General features: G+C 48.9%; 1 protein-coding gene across 8 annotated transcripts in view; it reads left to right on the top strand.

Moving 5' to 3' along the window:
* The window catches only part of RNF220 (ring finger protein 220), a 196,305-nt gene that overhangs the window by 130,769 nt on the left and 39,391 nt on the right, over positions 1-26,145 (top strand). For 4 of the 8 annotated variants that reach the window (XM_080603398.1, XM_080603399.1, XM_080603397.1 and 1 more), the window contains 4 exons: positions 5,506-5,601; positions 9,392-9,434; positions 17,213-17,334; positions 18,354-18,486. In XM_080603398.1, the coding sequence (XP_080459524.1) occupies positions 5,506-5,601; positions 9,392-9,434; positions 17,213-17,334; positions 18,354-18,486 (394 nt within the window). Of the gene's footprint in view, positions 1-5,505; positions 5,602-9,039; positions 9,216-9,391; positions 9,435-17,212; positions 17,335-18,353; positions 18,487-26,145 lie in introns of those variants that run through there. The other 4 variants (XM_080603403.1, XM_080603401.1, XM_080603402.1 and 1 more) reach the window with 2 other exon arrangements.

Genomic DNA, 26,145 nt, shown 5'->3' with positions numbered 1-26,145 from the left:
CAGCCAGCCATGCCCCAGACCTCCCTGAGCCCAGAGTATGTCCTCCTAGCTACCTTAGAGTGCTTTCTGCCACTGTCAGGCTGTGGAAATGAACCTCCCCAGCGCTTGTTGTGGGTTCATCGTTCCCCCTTCACTTCTCCTGCACATTGCCTTTCCCACCAATGGCCCAGCTGCCAGAAAATATTGGAGCAAGGGGCCAGGGCCAAGCCCCCTCCCTTACACCCAGCAGATGCCAGCGGTCGCTTTGCTGAGGTTTGCACCTTGGGTGCCCCCAGACCTCCACCGTGCCGCAGCCCCGCGATCCCCCACCCGCCCTGCGGTTTTACAGCCTCGCAGAGCAGTTTGAGAGAGAATTACAGCACCTAGAGGGAAATTTGACCACTAAAGCCCTCCAAGGAAAAAGAGCTTTGAAGCAAGCAAGATTTGGAGCCTGAAACCTTGATGGAATGGCTGTGCTAAGCCCTTGCCAGCCGCCTGGCTCGAGATGAAATTTCCAGCGCGATCATTTAACTTCTGCGTATCATGTCTGGTGGTAGGAGCAGGGGCTGGTGTCGGGGCCCCAGGGCTTTGACTCCTTCTCTTGTGTCAGGGACTCACTGGGGGGGGCTCAGGGATGTCACACTCCTCCCTCTAACGCTGATTTACGAGAAAAGATTAAAAAGCCAAATATGAACACTGGGGCAAGGCTACAGCCGAGCCGGGGACACGAGAACAGCCCACAGGTATGCGAAGGAGGGGAAATTCCCTCGGATGCGTGTCGGCTGCCAGCTTGGGGTGAAAAATACCAGAGCCACTCCAACAAAAATCTCCACCAGGTTTTATTCCATAAAGCAAATTACCCCGTGAACAAAGCCCCTCGCTCCCCTTGGGCCAAACAGCTGTGCCCTCCCCTTGGACCGAGGGATGCTGCATCCGGCAGGAGGAGCACACAGGGATGTGGTGTGGGGTTTCTGTCCCAGATCCACCAGGGCCAGGGCTCTGTCCCCCCCATCCTGGTGTCTCCACGGGCAGATCAGCTGGAGGGGGCTCCCTTCCCCTCCGTGCCTTGCCCCTGGGGGCCCAGAGCTCCACTGCAGTCCCCGGTGTGACTGTAGCACGCACGGAAATAAATCAGCAGCTCACTGCTGACACCGTTATTTCTGCTCACTATTCACACCCTTCCTACGTTTAAGCTTTTCATCCCCAGCTCCATCCCACCTTTATCTCTGCCAGCTAAAAGCCACTGGACAATTTTGCCTCTCGTTTTCCCGGGAGCAAATGTAGACCCTCGGAAAGCTTCTAGGAAAGTCAGCTCTAATAGTGGCATCTTTTTGTCAGGGATCCTCCAGCAACAGCGTAACAAATGGCTAGCAGAGAGAAGGGGGAAAATCGCAGCCAGGCCTGGTATCACTCGTTGCTTTCGGGTTACAGTTCCCAAGTGATAACAGCTATTAGCAACACTTTGACGGCTTCCCTACCGTGGAGGGGAGGGCAGGAGACAGAAAACATGTCAAGCCATCACCTCCATGTTAAGTGATAAGTACCTATTTAGGCGGCAGAGTTAAAGCTGAATGCATCAAGCAGGGAACACTTTGTGCCAAAAAAAAAAAAAAAAAAAAAAAAAAAAAAAAAAAAGAGGAAGAAAAAAAAAGGACCATATAGATACATAAAAAGCAGAGTTAGGATATTTGTTCTGCTGACAGCAGCTGTGATGGATCGTTTAAGAAAAATAGACTCCCTGTGTTTTTCCAGGGCTATCAGAAAGCTGGAGTCCAGCACTTTAACACTCTCAAATGACCGGCCTTGAGAGGAAGCGGGATGTCAGCGGTGCCGATGCTGCCCCAGCGAGCAGCTGGGGTTGGGGCTGGCGGTTTCCATCCATCCCTCGCTCCAGCAGCTGCACCCAGACACACGTCCCCTCCTCGTGCAGCTCCGACCCCGCGCTGCACGGGCAGCCGGGGAGCGATGGAGGTAACGTTGTGCACCTCTGGCTCATGCCAAACCTGCCGAGCACCAAAACGGGGAGGATGGAAATGCCGAGCAGGGCCGTGGCTGCCCAGCAAGGCAGGAGGGGCAGGAGGAAGGAGCGAGCACACGGCTCGGACAAGATTGATGGCCTCGTTGCCATTAAGAAAAAAATTAGCCGGTGGCGGCTATCATATTAAAGGGTGAAGAAGCCGTGAATTATTTTCTTAAAGATCTTATCACTTACAATGATAATTTTACCTTCCAAAAGGCCACTTTTAATGAGGCAAGCCAGGCAAAAAGTCATGATTTAATGCCAGATTTTTTTTTCCAAACACATTTTACTGCTTTTTTGTCCATGTTTAAAAAGCGCCGGTGACCTTTTTTTATTTAGCTTGCCCCAGGTGTAATGCTCAGGCTGATCCTCTCAGGGTTTATAACCTCCGCGGAGAGTGCCTTTACCCAATGGAGAGATGATTTAAAGGGGAGGGAGAAATATGAGGCTGCACGGTGGCTCACACGAGCATCTTTGACACTGGGAGCTGTGGTTTGCCAGGGAAGGGGGCACCAGGGAGAGGCGGACGCTCTCACCCCGGTAGCTCAAGCTCTTCCCAAACCGGTACCCAAGGAAGCGAGCGTGGCACACCCGTCTGCACGCAGAGCGTGCCATGCCTCATTTTTGGGGTGGGAAGCCAGAGTTTGGGTGTGCCCTGCAGCTTAGGGGTGCATGAGGGCTGGGAGGGTAGATGCAACGCTGCCCTTTTCCCCTGCAGCCGTCTTCCCAGATGTTGGTGGTGAGATGGAGCAGGGCCGTGTCACTGTCACCAGCACCTGGGAGGGAGCGAGCCCCAGCTTGGCCACACATCCTCACCACTTAGCCCCTGAGAAATAGCCCCAACGTGACGATTTGGGGAAAAAGAGGCCAAAATCGGGAGGGCAGAGAGCCTGGCCTGATGCAGAAATGGAAGTCACCCTGCTCTCCAGCACCTTTCCCAATCTCTCAGCCCTTAAGCCTGCTTCCCCGCGTGCCCCGCGGCCGTCCCACCGTCACGGGCTGCAAGGCAAAGTGTGCCACGTCTCAGGGAAATGAGAAAAACAAATGAAGTCGAGTTTCCTAACAGCGAAGGAGAAGTGTGACTTGGCATCTCTAACGCCGTGCTTAACATGCCGGCAAGGTATTTAAAATTGAAGTGCTTGCACACAATTTAAAAATAGACAGTTTATTAATCTAAACTGCAAGTGTATGTAGAAGAGGCCTCGAGATTGACATCTTTGGGATTAGTTTAGCCCTGCGTTTTTCCAGAGGTCATCGCCATGGTGCTCAGGAGGTTTGTGGAATAAATGGGGCCGGCGTTCTTCCCGGGACCACACGCTAAAAACTAATACATAACGTTTAATTTACTGTCTCCATAGCTAGCCCAACCATTTTTCACATAATAATATTGGATTAGAGCTACCAGAGGCTGAGGGGGGAGCTGGAGGCGGGGAGGGTTTGTCTGTCTGTCGGCGAGGAATGGGGAGATGGGTATTTTTTCCCCTTCTCCAGAATACATTGGAAGACGAAACACATTTAACCCTCCCAGCTCCAGGGTGCTCAGCTTATTAGGGGGGAAGGGGCATGAACACTGCTGCAATCAGGAGGTTGTTCCGAGTCGCACTTGAAGGCTTTGAGTCCCTCCAATTTATGGGACATGTGCAATCCTGCTTCAGAAACGATCTCCTCCTCTTAGAAAATAAAAATAAATAAATAAATTATACCAGGAGCATTCTGCAGAAATTCTCCTGGTAGCTCTGCACAGCTGATTAGCGGATAATGGAGCGCCCCAGCGGGGCAATTCCCCCATGACCCCTCTCACCCAGCACCCCAAATCCTGCTCCCCGCCCGCACCCCCAGCCTGCCCTCCCTCCATGCCCACACGCCGCTTTGCTTTCCTCGCCAGGCAGGCTGTCAGAGCCCGGGGATCACATCCTGCTGACTGAACGGATTTGTATGCTGAGTCATTCTTCCACTTGCTCGTATCTTTCCAAAAAATGCACATTTTTTCACGTTTCATTTCAGCCCAGAGGCGAATGTTTCTGGAATGCTTGCCTTTCTCCAAGGTATTATGCTTTTTAATAATGTTGTCACCACACTTGACCTGTCCAATTCAGATGATATCTACACTTCCCTTTGCAAACATACACATCTCCGAGCAGTCATTTATTGTTGGATCTTGCCAGCTGATTCTCGGAAACAAACATCTGGAGAGCTGTGCTTACAGTGTATATTTTTTACAACGTAGCGTGCCGTATTTAACCTAGTTTAGCTAATTTATATTTTAAATTAGAATTTTAAATTGGATTTCCCCTTCAAATTCTTCTAATAATAAACTTCACTTACAACTCAGCGTACATTTTTTTAAATGCTGTCAAACTCCTGCAGGAATTTTCCTGCTCGGGTTCATTGCCTGTAGAATTTAGACTTACCTACTATTGACTCGAAGTTTATCAGCGATTTCTTAGGTCTCAAACATCGCTGATCTTTTTAACCTTCTAAAAGGCCCTTTTTTTCTGTGCCGCTTATTAAAATAAATAGCATCATTACCGAATGAAGAGGTGGTTGTGCTGCTGAGAGCTTTAGCGTGGTGTACAAAGCTACAGAGAGATGTAGTGGAACTTGCAGTGGTGGGCGAGCGTGCACTGGCATCGCTCTGTGCCAGCACACCCCCGTGTTGCTGTACAGTTTTTGTAGATTTCTGGGGCGTTTTTTTTTCATCAGGGGACTCCCCTGGACCCTCTGTGGCATTTGCAGGGCAGTGTGTGTCTGTGCAGTGCTCTGACGCTGTGTGCTGTATAACCAGAGATAAATTATCAGGCACCTGGGAAGCCTCGTGCGCAAGATGCTCTCCCAGCACAGGAGGGGCACACGTAGAGCAGCGTTTGCTGCCGTGGCTGTTTCATTGCCTCCCCCAGCCCAGGAGTGCTGGGCAGCCTTTATGGTCCAGGGATGCATGCTCATGCTTTCCCTGTAAATAGCTCATCCATCAGATGGGGCAGGGCTGATAGGAGAGAAAGCAAATTTAAGATGGTTCTCATCAGCTGAATCACTTTAAATCGCATGTCCCCTGGGCTCTGGGCTGGTGTCTGCTTCTCAAACTGGCAGTGCGTGTTGAAAGCAGCATCAGCCTGACCTCCCTTCTCCAGCCAGCAAACCTGTTGGCCTCTGCCCGGCACAGGTTACGGGGTGCTCCCGCTGCCCCTCCTGGCACATCGCTTTGAGCAGAGAGGTGCCACATAACAGCGCGGGCTGGTTCTGCCCCCAGCCACCACACCAGGGACAACACAACCGGCCCTTTCGTTGCCTGATGTGTTTGCACTGGGCTGGAGCACGCAGCAGCCCCTGCAGCCCACCCCATCACTGGGCAGGTGATAAAACCCCTTACATGTGAAATGTGAAGCCACCCCCACGTTGCAACAGTCCCCACGCCAGGCGGACGCGCTCCCCGCGCCTTTGAGGGCAGCTTAGCACGGGGCAGAGAGCCCGGCGATGCTCACAGCATGAATTTCTCCTTTCTCTCGCAGTCAATTTTGTTGTCGGCCTCAATCAAGCGGGAAGGAGACTCTCCGACAGCATCGCCCCACTCCTCGGATGACATCCATCACTCGGACAGATACCAGGTAAGCAGGCAGACACCAGCACTGCTCTCCGCCGTAGCCGGGGAGCCAGCTCGCCCCAGCGCCCACAGCTCTCCAGGAGCTCCCCAGCTCTCGGCTCTGTACCAGTGCCCAGCCCACCTGCCTGCAAACTGGGGACACAACCACTTTGTCCTCGCACAGCCACAAAGGCAGGCTTTTGTCTGCGGGGTCCTCCCAGCTCTGGCTTTTAACCACAGCTGTCCAGAACTACTTTAAATCTTCGTAAAGGTTTCTGTTGCATTGTATTCGTCATCCCTGCCGTTGCTATGGCTGTGTTTGTCATTACGTACCCCATGCCACCATGAAACTTCCAGAGAAGTGATTTTTTTTGTAGAAGAGTGAATGATGTCAGCCTGCAGCAGGCCAAAATTCTCCGCTTCGCTGGTGTGCTGCTGCCCAGCAAACTGACTTGTGACTCCCACCCAAATTTTGGACCATCTACGACCATGCCAGCATGTTTTGTAATCCTGCAAGAAATCTTGCTATGCCCAGGGAAGTAGCAGGTCTTGACTTGTTGCAACACACTGAGTAAAAGTTCAGGGAGATGGAACGAGAAAGGATGAGGAAGGCAGCAGCCTGAGTACAGCTCTGCTTGTTGGATGTCTGTGTTTTGGGGGCAGGCTGGCAAGCTCGACTCCAGTTCGAGACAGCTCCAAACAGTTTGGCTGCGAGTCTGTGCTCAGCCACTGGCTTCAAAACCCTGAAAGGCAGCAGATAAAATAACTGTAGCCTTTAGCACAGACCCAAGCATTCCTCTACTTGCCACGAGGACAGGCTGGGTGGGCCATAGCTGTACCAGCCTGGCATAAAACCATGACCCTATATGCTATCCTATCCCTATATCCCATCCTACATCCATGACCCTATGTCCTTGGCAGTGACACCCTGTGCCCAAGGTCAGGGCATCCTGCGTCGGACGCTTCACACGTGCCAGGTCTGCATTTGGAGCTGCAGGAGAGGCTGATGGCCACTGTCAGGGGTCTAGCCCAGCGGCCCCAGCTAACACATGTGCTCCTGAATATAGGCCTTATTAGTGGCAGAAAGCTGCATTTGTTGCCCGTTATTCTGCCCTCTGTCCTACTTATTGGTGATATTATCAAATACGGGCCAAATCCTTCGGGTTTTGCTACATACTCCAACGTAGCCGTCGGTTCTAATTTGGTGTCACATCACGGTTGCTTTACCCTTGTATGAATGATGAGACCTGGTGCAAAGTAAGAGAAGCAAAACCCACAGAAGATAGAGAAATGCCTCATTCAGGTAATTCATCTCTCTTTCCCGCCTACTTAATAAGTAGGCTAATAAATAAATTATGTTCCTTCCAAGAGGGTGTGGAAAAGACTTTTGCAATGGCTCCCTTTGTTCAAGAACACCCCTCCTTCCCCATTCCTCCAGATTTCAGTCTCTGTGAAATTGGCGGTCCCTTGCAGTCCTCTGTTCCTATAAATTTTTATTATGTCATACTTGAGGACAAATATTCTCAGCAGAAGCCCCCTCTATGTGCTGAGCCTAGCTGGTCTCTAATGTGTTTTAAGTTTGTGAGTGTATTTTATGGAGGGTTGCAGCCCTTAATGCAAATGCGTAATGGGAGTTGTAAGACCGCACTGCAGGGAGAAAAGACCTCTGGGGCCTGATTTTCATTTACACTTACGCTGGCTGCTTTATGCTGCTCTGGCAGCGTAAAGGGACCTCAGAGTGGGTGCCAGGGTTGTGTAAAGCCTCTGCGTATCCTTAATAAAGCCACAACATCAATGAGAATTCAGTCTTCCTGGCTTACCAAGTGAAATGCTCAGGAACCAGAGCAGAAGGCTCTCAGTGACTTTAAAGGCTGCAAAATTTAACTTTCCATATGCAGAGGTGTGCTGGGATTATGACTGTCCCTTGTGTTTTTTGTGATCTAATGGCAAATATGCATTGTATTAGTAACATGCTAGGGTGGGAGTTATTGGCGTATAGCTTTTCAGAATTCCTATGACTCGCTTCTCTTAGTCCTCATGCTTATTTACCATGGGGATATTTAGGGAAGAAAGAGATTTGTGAAATGGAGTGCTGCAGGAATACTGGCTTGCACAGTGCTTGGGCTGTCTGCATTGCTCCCGGCACAGAGAGGGAGTTGGGCAGCTGCAGGACACGGGGAGGGGGTCTGCCCTTGCCTCCCCCACACCAGGCCAGGTTGCTGGAGTTTGCTACGTGGACAGTGTTCAGATGACGGGGTGGCAGCTGGCACAGTGCAGGACTTGGTGGTATGGGTCGCTGGTGGGTGCTCTTCTTAGGTAGAGGACGTCCTGTCAGCTGGGCTTCTCCTGTGCTCCAAGTAAAAATAAAGCTATTTTGGTTAGACTTAGATTCAACCCTTCCTTGTATCCCCAGTAGAAAAAATCAGGAGCAAATTATAAATCATTTACTGTGTAGGAAAGATAATATTTCAGGCTTAGAGTGGGACCACCTTGCGTGGACCAGCCGAGCCTGCAGAATACTTGTGGCTGAGGAAGTACAAATGAAGGCCTAAAATCCTTGTCTAGGAAAGGTGCCTCCCTCCACCAGAGCCTCACTGGCCACAGCACCTCCTGAAAAGACAGCTTAATTAATGAAAAGGGTAAAACCAGCGATGATCAGCTTAGATTTTGTAAGCACGGGTATGAGAATAGGGCTGCATTTCAACTTGTGGATGGAGCTGGGACGTACCACGTTAGGCAGCGTTGTGCAAAGCCTACTGGCCAGCACCTGGCCTCACGAGCTGCCCACAACCTTCTGACACAACAATTTGCGTGTGATTTTTATTATTATTATTTTCCCCTGAGGAGGGCTGGGCAGGTTGTCGGGTGGACACCCGAAAAGTGGGCTCGAGGTGACAAGGTGCTGAGGGGACACTGCGAAGAAGGGCACTGGGTGGTACTGGTGCACATGGGCACGCATGTGGCCCTGGGGCCGGTCACCGCGGCAGGACGCAGGGAAGGCCCCAGTGCGCCCTCGATGGCCACTGAGGCGCGGGGAGGCCCTGAGGGCACCTGGCCCTGAGGGAGAAGGCGCAGAGCAGCAGCTGATTGGCCAGCACCACTGGGTTCCAGTCGATCCCAAGGCCCTGATTGGTCACTGCTGTTGGACCTGAGGTGCTCCCGCTCCCTATTGGGCAAGGAGCAAAGCCTGCAGTTGCTCCTAGGCCTCGATTGGCTGCGTGGCCCTGCAGGGCAATTACCCCCGAGTCCTGATTGGCCGCCCACCCTTTGCCTTTCCACGTACCCCCGATCTCTGATTGGCCAACCCTTCCCGGCTTCCAGCTCTGATTGGCCGGGGGTACGAGGAGGGAGGGGGGAATCGGGGTGGGGGGGGCCGTGCTGCCGCCTGCCGGTTGCCATGGGAACTCCCTCCTCCGCCGCCTGAACTTTCACCCGCTCGGCGGCGGGTCACATGACCGGGGCCAACATGGCGGCGGCCGCCGGGGGCTGAGCGGCGGCTCCTGCCGGGCCGGGCCGGGCCGCGCCGCATCCGCCCGCATCCCGGGCCGCGGGGGGGGGGCCGCCGCTCCGCCGCCCCGCCGCCCGCCCGCGGCGATGCAGAGCGGCACGAGGGGGCCCGGCGGCGGCGGCCGGGAAGAGGTGGGGGCGCGTGGCGGCGTGTGGCGGCGGCGGAAGGCCCGCCGCGTTGTCCCGGGGGGTGGCCGGGCCTGGGGCCTCGTTCCCCGGGAGTGGGGGGGGGGGGGGGGGGTCGCGGGGAGGGGGTGGGGGCGCTCAGCGGGTCCTGACGCTTCTCTGCTCTTGTGTCCCCTCTGCAGACCTTCCTGCGGGTGCGAGCCAACCGGCAGACGCGGCTGAACGGTGAGTGCGGCGCCACGGCCCGCCCCGCGCCCCAACCCCCCCCCCCGGGGGCCTGGACCCCCCCCCCGGCCTGGCCGCCTCCGGCAGCCCTTCCCCGGCTGCCAGCCCCCCGGGGTGGGATTTCCACCGCCCGGGTCCCCCGAGCGGGGCCGGGACCCGCCGCTGTAAGGCCCGGGGCCCCGTGCTGCGTTTCCACGGCTCGCCTGGCAGCATCGAGGTCTCGCAGTAAACTTTTAAACCAGCAGCCTCTGAGCCTCTGGGCGTGCTTGCATCTGACGTCATGGTTGTTGTGTTTGTTTTTTTTTTTATCTCTCAAACCCGCGCATGCTGGTGCGTTGCTTTTAATCCCATATTTCTGGGCGTTTATAACAGCAAGAGAACAAATACATTTAGTGAAAAGTCTTTTAGTACCCAAAAACTAAACCAGAGACCAATTTCTTTCACAGAGGTCCATCCCTGTGTTTGTAAATCAAGCGTTACTTTCTTTACTTGAGCAGAAGTTCAAACTCTTCCCAAACTTCAGAGAAGTCAGAACTTACCACTTAAATAATAACAATATTCTGTTATCTGATGTTACAGATGACGAATTTTAGCTGGCCCAATAGGTACCACTTAGCTTAGTTTCTCAAGCCACCAGGCTTGTCAATCTTGAGCTTCCTGCTGCAATAGTATAGGACAACATGGGTGACATTGTGATGATGCCATTTAGTTAGAAAAAGGTAAAGATATCTTTACAAAATAGCAAAAAGCTTTAGATTGTGCTGATGCCAAAACAGTGTGCTTAAAGTTGGAGTACTACGTTTAGTATAATCTTAAATAGAAGTTTTATGAAGTTACTGACCCAATGTCCTTACAAGGAATATACACCTGAGTTCAGAGATGGCTCGGAGACTCTGAAATACACACCCTGAGGGCCAGAACCTGTGAACTCTTGAAGGTCTGTCAAGTCATACATTAAAGAGATGAGTTACCTTGCATCAATTTTGGGTAATTGTTAGCACGTGAGCACTACCAGATGAGCGCAGTGGGCTGCCAGTGTTTGCAGGTAGTCCCCTTTCCTGACACAGACTTCAGATGACTGAAATGCACTCGGATGTTACCCTGCAGTGACTTGTTTTGTGTGACAAAGGTCTCTGGAGTCAGTGATGTCAAACCGTTTCTTTATCATTTTTGGATAGTTCAGTCCAAGCTCACACCTTCCGCCTTTTTTCAGGCCAATAATTTTATTTAAAAAAAGTCTGAGCCAGGCTTGAGAGCTTCTTGGCATTGTGGAGTCCTTCAGGATGAATGGAAGCTCTTGATGACAGTGTGCTCTGCTGAACTGGCTCAGCGGGGCTTCCTGATCACAGGCTGTGATCTAGGAACTCGTCTTGGACCCTGTTTTGGGATCTTTTTGTGAACCTGGGCTTGTCAACTAAAGGGAGTCTCAAGTTTGCTCAGCATTTGCATTGCTTTTGCTGAACCCTTTACTCTGTATATATATTTTGGGGTACAGTCAGAAGAACTAACAGCCGTGTTGCAGGTGAGGGCATTTGATTAATTTATATATAATACACTTCTAATTCTGGTATTTCCTGGCTGTTCAGCTCTATACCCTAACAGTACTAGGTCCAGAAGTTAGGAAGCTGAATGCAGAAGTATTAGCTGAAATGCTTTGGATCACAAATAAAGTCAAGCTGGATCAAAATTGGTTCCTCCTGACCTTAGCTTTTTATGATTCGTGGTTATTGTTCACAAAACATCCCCACGGTGATGCCTGGCTCACTCCTATGCTGTTAGATTAGTATCCAGCCAGATGGTTGGATAGGTGTACAGCTCCTTTCAGTGCTTATGACCACTAAACTCTGCCTGCTTTCTTCTTTCCTCCTCAACAGTTGTTTGCACTAAAATAACTCATGGTATCCATAAGCTTTGCCACATTATTGTTAAACAGTTATTTAAGCACTGTTGCTCCAGATGGAGAACACTTGAGTGCTGTGGGGGAAAAAAATGCTTATTTGTCTACATCTTGTGTTTTAATGAGCATCTAATCAATCACACAATTTTATGGCTTGCTCTGTGAGATTGATTTCCTTATCCCTGTCAGTTTACATTGTCAGAAATTTTGTAGGACTTGTCCAAAGACATCTGGCTCTTTGTTGAATGTTCTTATTGACACACTGAAGAAACTTCGCATATAGAAAACTCAGTCTGTCTGTCAATGAAAAATGTACCGTTTTGTTCGTTTCCGTTACGTTCTAAAGGTAGTTTTCAGTATCATTGCTACCAGTTTGTCTTGGTATCTCTAAAGTTTCTTACCAGCTGAGCTCCAGGATCGCTTTGGGAAACTCCTCCTGTAAAAGGAGACCTGTGGTGTTTGCTCTTCTCCCACGTTGTCCTTGACTCAAATCTCAGCTGCCCTGGCTTTTTGTGCCTGAGTCCCGTCAGATCTCCTGGATTTGTTTCATCCCATTGTGGTCGCTTCAGGCAGTACAACAAGAGCTAAGAGAAGGTAGAGAGGGGGGCGTCTTCCGTGAGCTGCTGTTGGCCTGGCTGCCAAGTGGTTAGGTCCCGATAGTTACGTGGTTTGCAGGCACCTGACACTTAAGGATTTTAATTCTCTAAGTCAAGCTTTTAACTTAAATTGAGCTGTAAGTAAGGTGAATGCATTTGCAAGCTTTGGAGCAGCAATGTTCTGTCTTTCAGGCTCTTGACTGAGTGTTTGTATCTGAAGCTCCCCGTCAGTCTCAGTGAGCTAATCCAGCACCTTTCTCCTGTGCTAAACTCACTTTGCAGAGGCTGTGTCCTCACGAACCCAGGAGTATGAGATGCTGACTCCTTACAAACCCATGTGGGAAAGAAGGCATTTCTTTCATTTGCCTTGTTTCCAGTGTCACCAAAGTCGGAACTTTTAGCCACCCTGCAAATTGGTGCTTACGGAATTTAACCTGCTTAGGTGCTCGTTCAAAATCAGAAGCACAGAGTTACCCGTTAGTCTATCAGAACGTGGATTCTGCAGGTCAAGGCTGTGCCGCCCTCAGAGAATAGTGTCAGACGGAAGATCGCTGAACGTTATCTGTGTGGAAGTTTGGCTGTGCAAATGTGAAAGCCCCATTGAGACCCTTCTGTGAATTTGGCCCTTAATGTTCTCTCTCAGGCAGATGAGCAGCAAATTACACATAAGGTCCGAAACAGATTTATTCTTGACCATCTGTTTTCCTGCTCTAGCATGTTCTTGAGGTGGCTTTTTGTACTCGGGCGTTGTTGCCTGTGTTCCTTGGATCAGATGCTCCTCGATAAGTTGCTCGGCCCCAGAAGCTCTTTGTCATAAGTCCAACAAAGCGTAAGCACTTCTTAAAACTTTTGCAGTAGATTTGTAGAGGGTAGGTGCTCGGATATCTTCGATTCAAACTGAGGGGTGTTTGCAAAGTCGGCATTCTCGGCAGAGCTACAGAGTAAGTCCTTACAAAGCTCCTTTTGCAACTGCCTGGGAAACCGGCTCCAGTGCTGATGGTGCCCCTAACGGAATGCCGAAGGGTTTCTTGTTGGACTTGAACCAGCACCAGCACATCGTGGGCTTCTGCAGCTGACGGTGGGTGGGGGAGGGAGAAAGCTAGACGGTTTTCACCGGAAAGGAGACAAAAATGTTTCCATTTAATTTGATTGGCCTGCCATTGCAGGAGCTGCTAATGATGTCTGCATGGGGCTCAGGGGACCACTCAAACTGGTGGAAGGAATCATAAGAGATATTGCTAGTAACTTAATCATCTCCTTCGATGCTGCAGGAGAGCTTTGTGTAGTGTCCACTGCTGGATGCTCTGTAAGAGCACTCCTGAGGTAATTAGACTGCCCTGTCCTGAAGGTGAATTTTTGGTTACCGGGGAGGGCAGCAGTCAATGCTGAAACCCGTTAGGTTTTCTCCCAGGAAACTTTCGTGGGCTAGAGGATAACCTGATCTGTAGGCATTAATAAGGTTTAGCCTAGATAGGAAGAGCCCGCTGTGAGAAAAGATGCTGGGTCCCTTCTGCCCATAAAGCAGCACTGCCTGGCTCCTTCTGTCCCTTCTTCTGGGAAGGCAGGGGCATCCCAGAGGCATAAGGGGATTTGGAAACCCAGGTGCCGGTTTGGCTCCTCTTTCTCCTGTGCAAGCAGCTTCTCCCCTGGTGCAGGCCAGAATGAGAGTGACCCCACGTTAGAAAAGGGAAGCTTCCTTAGCCAGCTCCTGAGTTACGATGGGAGATGTTAATGTAGACCCGGGTCCTCGCAAAGGGTCACCTTGAAAGGTGCCCTTCATGGGTGGGGGCCACCTTCCTGGGGGCTTGCAGGCTCCCAGCACAGTGCTGGTAGGGCTCAGAAGAGAGGCTGTGTCGTGCTCCCCGCTGGTGGTGTCAGCAGAGCAATGCTACCAGGGGACGTGAGAGGACAAAGTGCTCGATGCTTTAGTGCAACCTGAGGGAGAACGCGCCCAGCAAGAGCACTGCGTAAAGTACGTCTGTGAGAAGGGGGACCTTCAAGGTGCTAGAAGCCCTCGGATGGCCTAATAATAATTATTAACGTTAATAAAAAGTAGTGACCTCCTCACCTCCTGGCAGAAGGCTGGAATAATAACTACAGAGTCTTTGTTCAGGTGGAGATAAGAAGGGGTCAGCCCCGTGCAAAGCCCTGCTTCCCTGAGCTCAGTCCTTTGCAGCCAGTCCTCCTCCGGCTGTGTTTTTATCTCCCTGAATTACAAGAGGGAATGGCTTTTTTTTTTTTCCCCTCTCCCGCCTGCGACAGGAGTGTGGGGGAGAGGGATTAGTGAGCTAATTAGAAATGATTGCATCTATCAACACTAATTAACAATCCTGTGGTCTCACTCGCGTGTTCTTTTGAGCTGTTCCCCATCGGGACAGCGCCACAATCACCCCGTGCCTTTGGGGCCGCTCTGTCCCCGCTGCGCTGATTGGAAGTGATAGCCGGGTATGGAGAGCGCTGCTCGGGTCGGGCTTCGGAGGCCGCAGCTTTGCCTTTCCTTTCCTGCTGTCACCAGGGGCACCCCGAGCCTCCGTGGGCACGGCGCTGCCGCTGCCAATGACCACGGAATGAAAATGGCAGGGGGATTCGGTTTCAACACCTCTTCCCGTCCAGTGGCTTTCTCACTTGTGGCACTGGAACTGAAAGGGCTGCTTCTCCGAGAAGCCAAAGGAGCCGCGAGAGGAGCTGTCCGCTGGGTCTGGCATGGAGCTGAAAGAGCGCGGCTCTGTTCCCGGCTCCGTTCCCAGCTCTGCTGTAGCACTTCTGCGAAGCAGGTGCTTGTTGTGGCAAAAGGATCCCAGGAATTTATCGGTGCAAGGCCTGAAACACGATGCTTTCCTTTTGTGCGTGGGCTGGAGGAGTCTGGCAGTAAAAAAAAAAATCCAAAATATTGATAAACGTCTCAGGCAGACTGACTGACCTGGATTCATCCTACCCGAATATTTTACCTGCTCCTTCCCTCCGTGTTTAAAACCAGGATGAGGTGAGGGAAGGATGTCTGTGACCAGGAGAGAGAAGGCTTCGTTTCTGCCTTCGTGCGTTTTTCTCTGGTCAGATGGGTGTCTACTGGGGTATGGTAGAGTCAGGTTCCAGCTTCCTCTCCTGTTTTGTGCTGGCTCTGCGGAGCTAATGAGGCAAGGAAAGAGCATCTGAAACTTGTGTGGAAGGGCCGTGCTGGAGGATGCAGGTACTCACTAAACCAGAACTCCAGAAGTCTCTCATGCACTGAGTACAAAGCATGGATTAACTGGGGCTGCTGCCGGTAACAGGGCTGCGTGACCTTGGTTAGGAAGAGGAGGAGGGGTGGCTTTGGGGGCTTCAGGAAGGGAAGATAAAACAGAGAAGCTGGGGGGGGTGGTCATTGTTTTATTTAAAAGTGGAACATAATTCTTTTGGGCACGCTGAAATCAGAAGTAACACTTTGTAATTAATGTTTGCTTCTGTTTTGACTGGAAGTAAAGCGGTTTACCTTCCGGAGTAAAGGTTGGCAGTGTGAGGAAAATAACTGGTTTAAGCAGACGAAATAGGAGGGAAACTAGCAAAAACATCCTCCTAGGAGTACTGAACTACCTGAAGCGTGCGGAGAGGCAGGTGGGCTGTCTGCCTAGCGCGAGAGAGGAATGTGGAACTTCAGCAAACAAAATCCAGACAATTGCTGAAAGCGGTGTGCATTTACTCAAGAGGGTCGCTGTTGTTCCAAGTGCCAGGTCTCAGAAACACTCCTGCTTTAGTCTCAAGTCGTCTCTTATTGTAGGAACGTTACGTTTGCAGAGTCCTTTTCATGAAACCAGGAACACAGGTGTGTTATGGAGGGAGGGGGTTTGGGATTTTCTTCCAAATCTGCTCTTTTGGTGCAGAAAAGCATTGTCCAGGGAAGAATTTTTTTGCTGTCTTAATCCTGGAGCATCACAGAGTGTAGGGGATGATGAGTATTCCTAATTCTGGGTTGTGGGGAAGCATGTCCTAACCCAGAGAGTCCCACCTGCAGGGAAGCCAACAGGAAAGCCTTGAAAGAAGCCTTTCAGGTCTGTGTCGGTGCGCTCAGCTAAATCATGACAAATCACTTGGTGATGTGAATGCACTAAACTGACATATTTTAGAAAACAATTGACAGAAACTTTCCCCATACCCTGGTAGGGTCCTGGCGTTCCAGCACCTTTCTCCTCGTTGCTGGCTGCAGGGGGCTGTTGATCTTCCAGTCCGCAGGCACAAAGGCTCTCAGAGCACGCCGCAGCGCTCGCCACGTCAGGAACGATTTCTGGCTAACGCAGCTTTTTGGTGGTGTCATCTCTCATTATCACTTGGGCTTTCCTTGGGCTTTTCCTTGTCTCTCATTCAGAATTTTGACCTTCCTTATTAATTAAACAGGAACTTTCCTGCAGCCAGTGATTGAGTTATTCGGTAATACCTGCCTAAAGCCATCATCATAAAGGACAGAAGTTCTTTTTAATGCAAATCATTCGGTTCCAGATGTTTTGATCACATTAAACGATGGCTCAAATTAACCAGAGATTGGATTAAGCAACAGGCTACCTTGGCTGCTTTTTCTAATCATCGTGATTCCTAACGTGTTTGTTTCCTAGTGCGTGCCCTCACGAAGGCGGTGTAGCCCCCAGTTTCTCTGCACAAGTAAATAGTGAAATAATGGAGAGAGAGAGAGAAGCTATCTAGGATAGGTGCCTCATTTTTACCAGCAAGGATCTTTCCATAAATGTTACCTGCTACTAAGGTGCTACTCTGACTTCTTTGTGACAGGCTGGGAAGGAATTATTTAGGGTGTGCAGGTCCTGAGAGTGATTGTAACCCAACTTGTCCAAGGCTTCTGGGGCACTACACCAGCTCTCTGTGGTCTGAGCTAGTTTCTGTGTAGGGAGCGGGTGAGTCTCGCACTCGGGAGGCGTGATCCAGAACAGGGTTCAGTGGCTTGATCACTGAGACTTGAAAACAATTTCAGGCTTCCAAGAGAAAGTATTTTACCATTTGAATAACATACTTAGGGTTGTGCAGTAGGCGTTTGCTCTCCTAGCTCTGAAGTTGTGAGCAGCTGCCTTTCTGAAATCAGATTACACTGAGCCCCAGGTTACAGGTTTAATGTGGAAAGCACTAAGTACAATTCTCCATGCTGTTTAGGAAGTCAGAAAAGGGAGTTGCAATGGGATTTTCTGGTGTGAAATCTTACCGTTTCTGCCAACAAGGTTTGTTCTTTGGAGCTGAGCACCCAGGGAAAAGTGGATCTGCAAACTTGACATGTCTTCCTTTTTTCTTTCCTTGGTTTCTCCATGCAGCTCGGATTGGAAAAATGAAACGGAGGAAGCAAGACGAAGGGCAGGTATGTCCCCTCTGCAGCCGACCTCTGTCAGGATCCGAGGAGGAGATGAGTAGGCATGTGGAACAATGCCTTGCAAAGGTAGAGGCGCAGCAGGATCGCCAGCTGCCATTCCCTTCTCCCTACTCCCAGCTTTGTCTGCAACTGACCTAATGTGGGGCAAAAACTAACATTGCTGAGCTCGCAGGCAATGCTAACTGTGTCTCCCTGAGATCTGTAGTCACTTGCCTTTGTCTTGGAAGATGGATTCTTCTGGATTTTCTCCTGTGTCGCATTAGTGACTTTTTTATTTCATGCACCCTTTCACCGTTATTGAAGTTGAAGTTGTAGACTGTGAAGGTAGAGCTATTGAAGTTTATGAAGCCTTTTGTAGGACTTTATGCTTCCCGTGGAGCACAGCAAGAAGAGTTCTTTCTGATCTCTGCCTTTGACAACATTAGAATTATTTTTTGTTGGCTTCTTTTGTAAGACTGGCACTTGTAAATGTTGCGTGACCACCTTACTCTAGGAGGTATGTTTGAGCAGAACCGTTCTCTTGCTGTTCTTCCCAAAGACGGGAATAACGAGGAACAAGCTCTAGGGGAAAGACAGTTGCCATAGGGCTTTTCACACTTGTTTTGCAGAAAAGCCCACAGCAGAGAACAAATTCATTCTTGTTGCATCAAGGGGTGCATGATGTAAGGAGGGGTGTCTTTTGATCAGTACACCCAAATAATGTGCTCTGGGAGAACATTCCTTGCCAGTTCCTGTAGCTTGGGAGCTTCTCTGTGCTGGGGATCAAAGGAATCTGTTGCTTCTACGATAGAGAGGGAAATCATGCATGCAAAGTAAGGGAACGCATGTGAAATGCACGTGTGTCGTTGTAGGAATCAGAGCTTAAATTTCTGTGCGCGAAAATGATGCCCCCTTGCCACTTCTGATCTTAAGGTTGTCGCGTTTGTCTAGTGCTGATTCACTTCTAGATGACTGGGGATGGGGGAGGGAAGCAGATGCTGCCCTGGGAACAGTCCAGCTTTCCTTCTCCATCCCACCCTGAGCTATTAACCTCAAAGAGCTATTTCGTGCATCTCAACGCTCTGCCCCTGTTTTACCCCGTGCAGAGAGAAGGTTCCTGCATGACTGAGGATGACTCTGTGGACATCGAGAACGAGAACGGCAACCGCTTCGAAGAGTACGAATGGTGTGGGCAGAAGAGGATACGGGCTACTACTCTCCTGGAGGGAGGATTTCGAGGTGTGCCAATGTTTTGGGGTCACTTGTGAATCATTCTGCTGTTGAAGTTGATCGTTGCTTGTCTTTGAAGGGAGGGACCTGGAAATCTCTTTCACGAAGGGTGGGACCTCACCCCTTTGCAAGAAAGTAAAGCAATTCCAGCTTTCTGCCCCTCTGGAATGATCAGAGTCACAATTTCTGCAAACCTTGAACAAAAGCATAGCATTATTTCTTGCTCGAGAAATGTGGCAAAAGAGGGTATGAGTAGGAATGGGCAGAATGGGGAGATCATTTGGGGAAAATAGCTTCTTATATGTTACACATAGTAAGATATACGTGGAAATATGTGAAGAGAGGGAAATAGAAATGAAATTGTAAAAATTCCCAGCCTGGAGTGACGAAAGCTGGTGTATCAGCCTCTGGTGATGTATTGAAGGTGACAGCTAAGTCGCTTTAGCACCTGCATAAAATATTAAAGGCCCGGTTGTGCATTTATCACTCCATCCCTTTTAAGGTTGATAAATGAGAATCCAGGAACCTGCTCTGCACCTCCAGCGCTGCAAGCCCTTAGGGCTCCCAGACAAACACATTTTATTTTTCCTTCTTCTTCTGCTCCTTCCCCAGTGACGGGGAAATCAGTTACTGAGGAGAGAGTGAGTTATGGCAAAATTTGACCTCTCGTGAGCTTTATTGGTGAATGTAATTTTAGCTGGAAACCTGGCCCCTTTCTTACACTCAGCCCTTTGGCCTCGAAGAGGAGGATTTACTAAACTGTTCTTTGGCACGAACCTCTGGCACTAAGGGGAGCCTCTCGCAAGCAATCCACGCAGTGCATGCCTAATGAGGGGAGCAAAGCTGGCTCCCTCCGTTCAATAAAGAGGATGGGATGTGATCTCTTCCTATATCAGCTTGGATTTTAATTTAAAATATCTCCAGGGGAAAGGCTACTAAGTAAGGGACTTGGACTTAAAAGCCAGTCATGTGCTCAGTGGCCAACTGGCACTCCTGCTCTGCTCTTACCTTCCTCTGAAATTAAATTGTAGCAGAGCAGATGATCAGGAGCACAGAGGTGAAGGAACAGCTTCTTCGGGTTTTAACAGCTACCCAGCAAAGCTCACATTGTTTACTTCCCATGTCCGTGGCCTTCATTTTTGTAACTTTTTTTTTTCCCAGTGTGGAGAGCTGAGTCTGTGATTCGAGGTAGAGTTCTGATGAGACTGTGCGGGGCCTTAGGCTTTTCTTTAGTACAGTTATTACAATCAGTAGTAGGGAAGTGTGGGATGCCTCTATGTCACTGTCACTACTGGTCCTGATGAGAAAAGCTACTCAGGTCATTTCTGATGCTCTTTCTGCACAGTTTTCTCCTTCACCCTCACCAAACAACTGAGTTTTTGAGAACAGTCTTCCAGTTCCTTTGGTCCTGACATAGTGGTGTCTTCACCTGGATAATATTCCTAGGCTGTATAAATGCAGAGTACTTACTCCTTGGTACTTCTTCCTTATTTTAACTGGAACTCTCAGATGTGCTATTTGACATTATATAAACCACTAGAGGTTAGCTGGACTTCAGAAACAGTCAGGGCTGTAACCTCTGCTAGATGGCTGCATGTGCGTAGATGGCTATTTCTGTATTTGATGCACAGAAAATAGCCTTGATTCCATCAGGAATTATGGGGTCTGTCTCTGAGACCTTCATGACACCTTGAACGTTTGGTTACATGGACAGATCCAGAAAATGATCAGAAATCTAGAACGGACTAGATACAATTCAGACACCCTCTGTAATTGCTCTGATGGGAAGGACATTTGGATTATACTCCTTCCCCTTTTGGTGCAGGATGCTCTTCCCTAAGCAGGGAACATTTTCCCACCAACTTTCTGCCTCGTGTTTTGAGATGACCATCTAATATCTGCAGGCTACCTGCCTACCCTACACAAGAAGCTTCCATAAAATTTGGGATGCAAAGCAAAGCTGGGATGATCTGACTTGTTAGCCAATTGTACTTCTTTTTAAGCAAGTTACACTTTTTCATGCTCCCATTAGTGGTTCTCGTGTTTTCTCTGGCTGCTGGCATTCAGAGGTCTTCATCGGTCAGGCCTGCTTTGTGCACTCTCGAGTAAACTTAAGGTGACTGTCTTTTTCCATTCTCCGCCAGTGCCGGTTCTTCCCTTGTTTTAGGGACAGAATCCCTAATGCACAACCCTGAAGCACAGCACGACGTTTTAGAGATGCTCTCCAATGCTTAAACCTGCTTTGCCTGGAGTTGGCAGGGCCCTCGTTAACCCTCCTCACCCGAGGCTCTGTGTTTGGCTCCGTTCCCTTTGCTGAGAAGCGGCAGCGATGTGGAAATCGAAGGCCTTTCACAATGCCAGACAGCCTTTGCCAGGCTTCAGGGATGTCACCAATGTCTGAAGAGTTGACGTGGGGAAATACATAAAACCAGAGGGGAGAATAGATGGCCGTGTGTCTCATCAACTTCAGTTTTAATGGCGTGTTGCTGTGAGGAGATGTCACAGCCGGGCGGTGGGGGGAGCAGGTCGCTGCGGCCATCTCAGAGGCATCTTGGAGCACCGGGCAGCCTCACAGAACTGGCTCAAACTTAGGCCCTGGCTACTGTTTTTTATTGTTTTTTTTTTTTTTTGGTTAATGGACAAAGTTTGTCACTCTTGAGGTGAAGAAAACTTTGTTAATTTTATGAAAGATCCCCTCAGGTTCTCAGGTGAGGGGAGGTTGGGAGATCTTGGGGTTTTTCGTCGTGAAAACAGAAGTCAGGGAAATGAGCACCCTGCTCAGATTTTCTGGAAGATGGTCTAATGCTGGAGAGCAATCACAATCTGAAGGTCTCACCTCTGTGGTTCCTGGGATGAAGCTTTCTTGCTCCCAAAGCTCTTACAGGGAAGACTTGCTCCTCTCTTCTAAGGGCTGTCTTAGGAGGTGGAAATTCTTTGTTTTCTGCGTTGGTGTTGCAGCTACAAATCCACAATGGGCTCTCGTGCACCAGAGCCAAATGTGCTTACCCCAGATTGGAAGAATGCGGGATGTAAATGCAGTTCGTTGTCAATTATATAGGATTTGGCACCACTTTGTTTCAGCAGAGGCCCTGTTTGAGGTAGGAATTTGTATCTGGAGAAGTTTCTTCTGTTTGGGATGGGCACAGGAGGCTACCAGCATGAAATGCTGCTATTCTAATCGGGCTCTCACTTCGAAGCAAAAAGCTATACAGAAGTATTAATAAAATCTATTCCTACCTCAGAACTGTTACAAGACTAAAATCTCCTTTGAAATAGCTGAACACTTGGTAGCCATCTGTCCCCATGTCTCAGGATCATCCCTCTCCGATGGGCTTTGTTGCAGGAGATTATTTCATGCAATCTTTGTCTAATGAGTTTCTCTGTTTAGGAAGCCAACAAGGCTTCACAAGTGAAAGCATCAAGTGGCTCCCTCTCTGATGTTTTTTTTACCACTCAACGTATTTGTAGCAGCTCTTCTGTTCCTCTCCAGAATGGATGCACGTTACCCTCAGTGTTTACACTGTAAGGTTATCCCTTTAAAGAATTCCTGAGGGAAGTTCAAAAGGTTTTTGTGGTTTTTTTTTCCTTTGAAAGATTCAGTGTCTCTTTTTGTGTGTACGTCTCTTACTTGAAAGAAGGAAAAGGGAGGGGGGGAGTGGAAAAAAAAGCGCTTTATCTGAAAAGAATCGCATCAGCTTCGCGCTGATAGAAGCTGCTGTCATCTCTTAAACGGCTTAGCACAGTCAAAAGGCAAGAGGACTTAAAACAGTGTCTTACACAGGGATCGATGGGTGGAACACACAACTCCTAACTGCAAAAAAAAAAAAAAAAAGAAGTGCAGGGGGGAGAGATAACGGTAATGATTGCATTGAGGGAAGCTTGAGGGTGGCTTGTTCTTTGTAAGGCGGCTTCAAAGGTGTCTGGAGCGGTGCCTGAGCAAACTGTCCTGTGAAGTCGCTGCCTCTGTAGGGCTGCGGGAGGAGGGAGGGGGCCGCTCGCACCCTTCTGTTCCTTAGCAGATGGGACAAAGTGGATTAGTAAATGCCAAGGTAGCAGCTCCCTTCTGCCACCTGCGCGTTTGAGGAGGGATTTTTGTCACTCGATCTCTTCCGTGCCCTGGGAAGGGGGTTTGCCCAGGAGAGGGGCAGGAGGCGAGCTGCGGCCGGGGCCGTCGGCGGGGGACGGGATGTCAGTTTATCGATCGCACCTCAGTCAGGAGAGCTGCAGGCGCAGTGCTCTGAGCACGAGCGGCAGCGTGCTTAATGTGATTGAAAGGCAGTTAAAATGGCGGTGACCTTTTCAGGGGGAATTAGATTGCCTGCCAAGAGTGGTTAGAGGGAGTGATAACGCCAGCTTGAGGAAGCTGTCCAGTTTGCTTCAAAGGGAGGGAGATGGAGACAGGGAAAGCAAACTAGCAGCAAGTACCATTTAAAGCACGAGCCGCGCGGTCTGATAGAACAGAGATTGCTGTCCTCTTTAGATATGAAAAGATTGAAGAATTGTAGCGAAGTTCTCCCCACCTGTGCTGTCCTCCTTTTTTCCCTTCCGTCTACCCCACTGCAAAACCCTCCTCTGGGCACAGTAGCAGCGTAGTCACCGTTGCTCTTCTGGGCTTCTCTGCTTCAGCGGATCAATTGCCTTGAAAATAAGACAGAAGAGGGAAAGACTTTGAAAGCGTTAAAATGGTAAGCAGGGCGTTTTCAGGGAAGGATGCTTTCTAAGAAAGATCAACACGATGACAAGGATCCAGCTGATGGATTGCAAATAACTGTGAAAGAAGAAATGGGGATTACTTGACTCAAGTTTCTCTTTATTTCTCCATTCTGCCCTCCTCCCAAGATAGCAAAGGGCTTGTTATCCATTCATTAATGTCTTTAACTGGTGCTGCTCTTTTCTCTTGCTAACATATGCAAAGAGAGACTTGGTAAAGCCTTATAAGCTGTAACAAACTACAGTTATCCCAGGGTGCCCGTTTGCATTGGATCTCATGTCATGTACAGTTAGGGCAGCTGTGTGGAAAGTGGGACTGTATTAAAATGTCTGAAAGTTTACAGCAGATGGCTGTAGTCCCACAGTCAGCTTTATCTCTGCAGGATCAAGATGTGCTTCAGTTTGAAAAGCAAACGTTATAGACTAGCCTTCTTCCTCCGTAGGCTAGTTGTCCAGGGAAGAGCTCTATGGCAATAGCTACGCGCTCCTCCAATTTATTCTCCTAAATACCTGTAACATCAGAAGGTGTGAGTATTAACATCGTAAGCGTGAGGTCCTGTCTTCAGGATCTAAGTAGATGCTTTTCATTTCCTCTGCCCCAGCAGCAGGTGTTTGTGAACACAATGAGTTTGCTTGTGTCTGGTAGCTGCCTGGGCAGAAGGCTCCAAATAGGGGCACAGCTGAGTTTTCCCTCTTCTCAGTGCAATGTAATGAACATGAAATGAAGCTCTTGGAACAAAACTCTACAAACTGTATGTGTGTGGGGAAACTGAAGCATGAAGAAGCATGCTATGCTTCTCTAATGTTATAAAGGTAGTGGGAAAGCTTGCAACAGAGCTTGTAACAGCTAGAACCCCACTTAGCAGCAAGTTGTGCTCTCTTTTTCAGATAAAATATAATGGGGCACGCAGGAAAGCTTCTGTAGATGGGGGGATTTTGCATGTTTCAATGTGAGCAGCTTCACGCTGCATTTAGGGTCATACCAATAAGAGGGTATAAACTGATCTTCTCAAATTCAGCAAATGAATTTGATCTGAGAAGTAAAAGCGTGGCTTCTCCTAAGAGACCACATGGGAAATAGAATATATCGCTGGCATATTTAGGTCATTTTTAGAAGAATGATCAAGTAACCAGAATCATCTTCCCCATTTCGGTGGAGATGAGTCAGAATTCATTCATTTCACCCTGGCAGGCTAAAGCAGACTTCAACTTGGATGCAAGAGGAGTCTGTGGTAAGAGCACAGGAAGTCTTTGCCATAATGAAATTCTTAATCTTCCTCCCACTTAGCAAGAGCTCAGTTCATTGCCTTTCTCTGTCACACTTCCAGCTTCAGCTTTCATCATGGCTCATTCTGTAAGGTGAATGCAATTCTGCATCTACGTATTGGAACATCCTTCCCAGCCCCTCATTGTTCGCATTTTTGCTTTCCCGTGTTTGGTTTGTTACCTTCTGCTGGTCACTTCTACCCGTTGTAAGCTCCGAAGTGCGTGAGATGTATAAATTCAATGTTTTTCAAGTGATTATTTTATGCCTTAACCCCTCTTTAGGGGGCTGCTCAGTCCCAGAACACTTGTATGCCTTACCTCAGCCCTTGTGTAAAATGGTGGTAATCCTGGTAATCCCTCCGTTGCTGAAGGACAGTACTTTGTACTCGTCTGATGGAGTAGCCCAAGCATTTCTTAACGTGTGCACCTCTCTCTGTTGAGAGTAAGTACTTGTCTGTAAGGTAATGCTTGAGCTAAAAATGCTACAGATCTATTTACATAGCGAATATACATATATACGAGAATCAGATGGGCTCTACCTGACTTTCTTCACACTTTGTGTTGATGTATAGAATCTGAGGGATTCTGTAGCTAATAAATGTCTCTTGGGTACTGTACTGTACGTTAATATCAGAAGCTGACTGTAGTCAGTAGCACTAACAGGTGAGAATAATCCATGTTTAAAAAAATAATACCGGAATTCCTACCTCACATCGTGAGCCACCAAGTAAGTGATGCTCGGTGTCTTGTGTGTTTAAAGTTCACATAACGCTTCAAGCAACTGCGTTTTCATTATTGTGGAACACGATGTAATCAGTGGGACTCAGCAAAGTAAAAATCACTTTAAAAAAAAAAAACTTTATAGGCAGTAGCAGTCATGATTGCTGATATTACATTTTCATTAACTTTAATACATGCAAAAATGTAAGAACCTAATTTTTGTGCTCAAACTGCCAGAACGCATTAGCTGAAAGGAGCACAATGAGCTAAATCTTGCTGTTTGATTTACGTAACACCGACAGTCATTCTCACCAGAAAGAGTTTCTGAGGGAAGAAGGGGAATTCTCTCCATTTGACAGCATTATGTACAATACCTGGGGGAGGAAAAGGGATGTCTGTCACCCAGCAACAGAGGAAGAAGAAAAAAAATTAAGAAGAAAACAGCAAATGCTGCTGTAAAACCATGAAAATTGGCAGGGGGAGTAAGGGAGCAGGTAGAGCACCTGAAACTACTCAATTTTTTGAAATTGACTGGATTTCAAGTTGACAGCATCCCTTTAAACTTCAATTTTCCTAGATTTCAGACATGTAGTGTAAGATCTTCCAGTCCCATCTGCTGTTCTTGCTTAGCCGCTCTCTCCAATCCATTTTTCTAGTGGCCTGTCTGCTTTAGTTTTGAAAGTCCGAGCCTTGAAGACAGTCATTTGATAATTTTTATTTTTTTCCCAAGCGCCTGCAGTTTTGCTAGCACCGCAACCTACTTCTGGGAGCCTCGGGTCAAACTTCAGCCGTAAGCACCGAAGGCTTGATTGACGTGATTTTAATAGCATTTTAGAATACAGTTGTTAAGTCATGGGCAGTGAGATTTTTCTAAAGGAAAAGGGAGCACGGGTCTCAATGGCTTTAAACAGCTCCTGTCTCCGCATGTCGTCTCTTACACTCGGCGGTGAAATGCATTATCGAGTAGTGCCC

This window comes from Anser brachyrhynchus, assembly GCF_964034855.1.
Source record: "Anser brachyrhynchus genome assembly, chromosome: 8".
Classification (NCBI taxonomy): domain Eukaryota; kingdom Metazoa; phylum Chordata; class Aves; order Anseriformes; family Anatidae; genus Anser; species Anser brachyrhynchus.
Note: the sequence above shows the minus strand (reverse complement) of the source record. Positions and strands in the feature narration are given on the sequence as shown.